Here is a 2,922-nt window from a genome sequence, read left to right as displayed (position 1 = left end):
GGAATAAAACCTGGATTTTTTCATGTTTATAGAGGAATAGCTTATAAAACAACCTCTACAGCTTTATATCTGCATGTGTTGTGCTGCTATCAGTTGGAAGATAGACCGGATCACTTCTGACTTAAATTACTTCAGAAATTATTACATTAGATTCTTAATTAAACTTGCAATTATATGTAAACAATATTAAGAAACTTCACAGCTATGCATGATTTAGGGTACTGTCATGTGTACAGTAATTCGGAAATGCTCATTTTCCTTACCTCAATTCTGGTACTTGTGTTACTGCTTTTGTCTAACTAGTTTAACCTTATGTTTTATATGTGGATGTAAGATTTAATTAAAATTTTATTGTTGTACCCCTCTTTGTTTTTATTCTTTGGTTTTAGGATCTTGAGAACAAAATAATTATATTTCTGAAGAATGAGTTGGAAAGGTTTAAGAAAATATTTAAAAAAGAGAACACACAATACTTTGTGCAGGATTTTAAAGAGGACATGTGTGAAATCAAAGAAGCAGCTCTTGATATCACACTTTACTTCCTAAAAAGTATGAAGCATGATGAACTTGCAGACACTCTAAAAGGTAAAAGACTAATGAGCATCTGTCTGATTTTTCACTTATAAAATGAGGAAAGAACAGTAAGATCAAGTGTTTTTGTTGTGTTTGTTCAGATGAGCTGGTCTTCATTCATCAACGACAACTTAAATCGAACCTAAAGAAAAAGTATCAGTGTGTGTTTGAAGGAATTGCAAAGCACGGTGACTCTACACTTCTGAATAGCATCTACACAGATCTCTATATCACTCAGGGTGGTAGTGAACAGATCAATACTGAACATGAGGTAAGACAGATTGAAGTTGCTTCCAGGCGTCATGAAACACAAGAGATACAGGTTGAATGCACAAATTTGTTTGAAGTACTTGAACAAGACAAGCGGATCAGAACTGTACTGACAAAAGGAGTTGCTGGCATCGGAAAATCCATCTCTGTGCAAAAGTTTATTCTGGATTGGGCTGAAGAAAAAGAAAATCAGGATATCAGCTTCATATTTCCTCTTCCTTTCCGAGAGATGAACTTAAAGGAGAAAGAAAAACAAAGTTTGATGAGTCTTGTAAGTCAGTTTTTCCCAGAGACAAAAGGACTGAACCTTACAAGAAATGATCAATTTAATGTCCTGTTCATCCTTGATGGATTGGATGAATGCCGTCTTTCTCTAAACTTTAAGGAAAATGAGACATGGCGTGATGTCTCGTCACCAGCCTCTCTGGATGTTCTTCTAACTAACCTCATCAAGGGAAATCTGCTTCCTTCTGCGCAGATCTGGATCACCACCAGACCAGCAGCTGCCAGTAAGATTCCTCCTGACTGTATCGACCGGGTAACAGAGGTCAGAGGGTTCAATGATGCACAAAAGGAGGAGTACTTCAAAAAGAGATTCATGCACAAAAGGAGGAGTACTTCAGAAAAAGATTCACGGATGAGAATCAGGCCAAAGAAATCATTGATCATGTTAAACAATCAAAGAGTCTCTTTATCATGTGCCACATCCCAGTCTTCTGCTGGATTTCAGCCACTGTTCTCCAGAAGATTTTGGAGGAAAAAAGATATAAAGATCTGAAAAACAGTCAGGCTGATGACGCCTCCAAAACACTGCAAATATATAACACTGAAGACACTCCTAAGACTCTGACACAAATGTACACACGCAAAAAGGAAATAGTTCAGTACATCAAGCAGAAATTAGAAGCTAATCTGTCTCCAGAGAGATCCATCAATCTGTTCTACTGTCTGAATGAACTGAACGACCAAACTCTGGTGAAAGAGATTCAGACTCACCTTAACAAAGGAAGTCTGTCATCTGCTGATCTTTCTCCTGCCCAGTGGTCTGCTTTGGCCTTTGTGTTGTTGACATCAGAGGAAGAGATGGAGGAGTTTAATCTACAGAAATTCAAGAAATCAGACGAGTGTCTCATTCGACTATCACCAGTCATAAAAACCTCCAAAAAAGCTTTGTTAGTAATTTGTCACATTTTGCACTCATCTTAAAAACACATTTATCAATAACCCTCTATAATTCATTTTTTGAATCATATACCGTCTGCAAGTTAATTCTAAACAACACGCCAAAATTATTCTTTCTATATAGTTTAATTGAATATAATGTGAGAATGCTTTATATTATGCACTTCAAACAAATACATAAACATATAGTGTAACGTGGCCCTGACAGGTGCTCTGGCAGATGTGTGTGCTGTATAATGCATTTGGAGATGGGTTTTTTTTCTCAGTGTATAACTTACATACACTTGCAGTTATATGTTTAGATGTAAATTTCAGAAAATCCTGCAAGTATTTGCATTTTGCATAAAAGTTCTTCCTGACAGCAAGTCTTTGTTGAACTTCACAGACTTCATTAATCGAGCAAGAACACACACATGCACATCAAACAAGTAGAGCACAATAGAAATGTAGCGCAATAATTCTAACTAAAAATGTAGGTTTAAAATGCTACATGAAACTTAATTATATTTAAGGGGAACAGTAACTGTAAATAGACTATTGTAATGGGGTATATATATAATTACTATTTTGAGTGAATGTAATTTGTTACCAGTTAACATTTAGTCTGTGTTTTTGTTTTTCTTTATCATTCTTAATTAAGTGACTTTAAAACGTTGGGCAAGCAGTTTTGTTTTAGATCATGATGTTTCATTTTTTTTCATGTAATGTATAGCATAGCCTACTTAGATACATTCACCATGTTTGTTTTCATAGCATCCAGTTTGCACATTATTAGATTTTTTTAATATATAAAACAGGAAATAAGTATTGATTTAGTCCTAATTGATCAAATAAACAACTTACAGATTAATAAATTATCAAAATAATATTAGCTGCAGTCCTACAGTACATCAACCA

The 2,922-nt window shown here is 34.9% G+C and overlaps 1 protein-coding gene across 1 annotated transcript in view; it reads left to right on the top strand.

Moving 5' to 3' along the window:
* LOC107742675 (NACHT, LRR and PYD domains-containing protein 4E-like) overlaps positions 1-2,015 on the top strand; it is a gene marked incomplete at its 3' end in the record, with an annotated part of 10,297 nt that extends 8,282 nt beyond the window's left edge. Inside the window, exons 7-9 of the mRNA XM_016555720.1 lie at positions 390-585; positions 675-1,417; positions 1,453-2,015. Of these exons, the coding sequence (XP_016411206.1) occupies positions 390-585; positions 675-1,417; positions 1,453-2,015 (1,502 nt within the window). The remainder of the gene's footprint in view (positions 1-389; positions 586-674; positions 1,418-1,452) is intronic.
* Between the last annotated feature and the right edge of the window lie 907 nt (positions 2,016-2,922).

This window comes from Sinocyclocheilus rhinocerous, unplaced genomic scaffold (assembly GCF_001515625.1).
Source record: "Sinocyclocheilus rhinocerous isolate Xijiao unplaced genomic scaffold, SAMN03320098_v1.1 scaffold13241, whole genome shotgun sequence".
NCBI lineage: Eukaryota > Metazoa > Chordata > Actinopteri > Cypriniformes > Cyprinidae > Sinocyclocheilus > Sinocyclocheilus rhinocerous.
The sequence above is the reverse complement of the archived record's forward strand: the minus strand, read 5'-3'. Positions and strand labels throughout refer to the sequence as shown.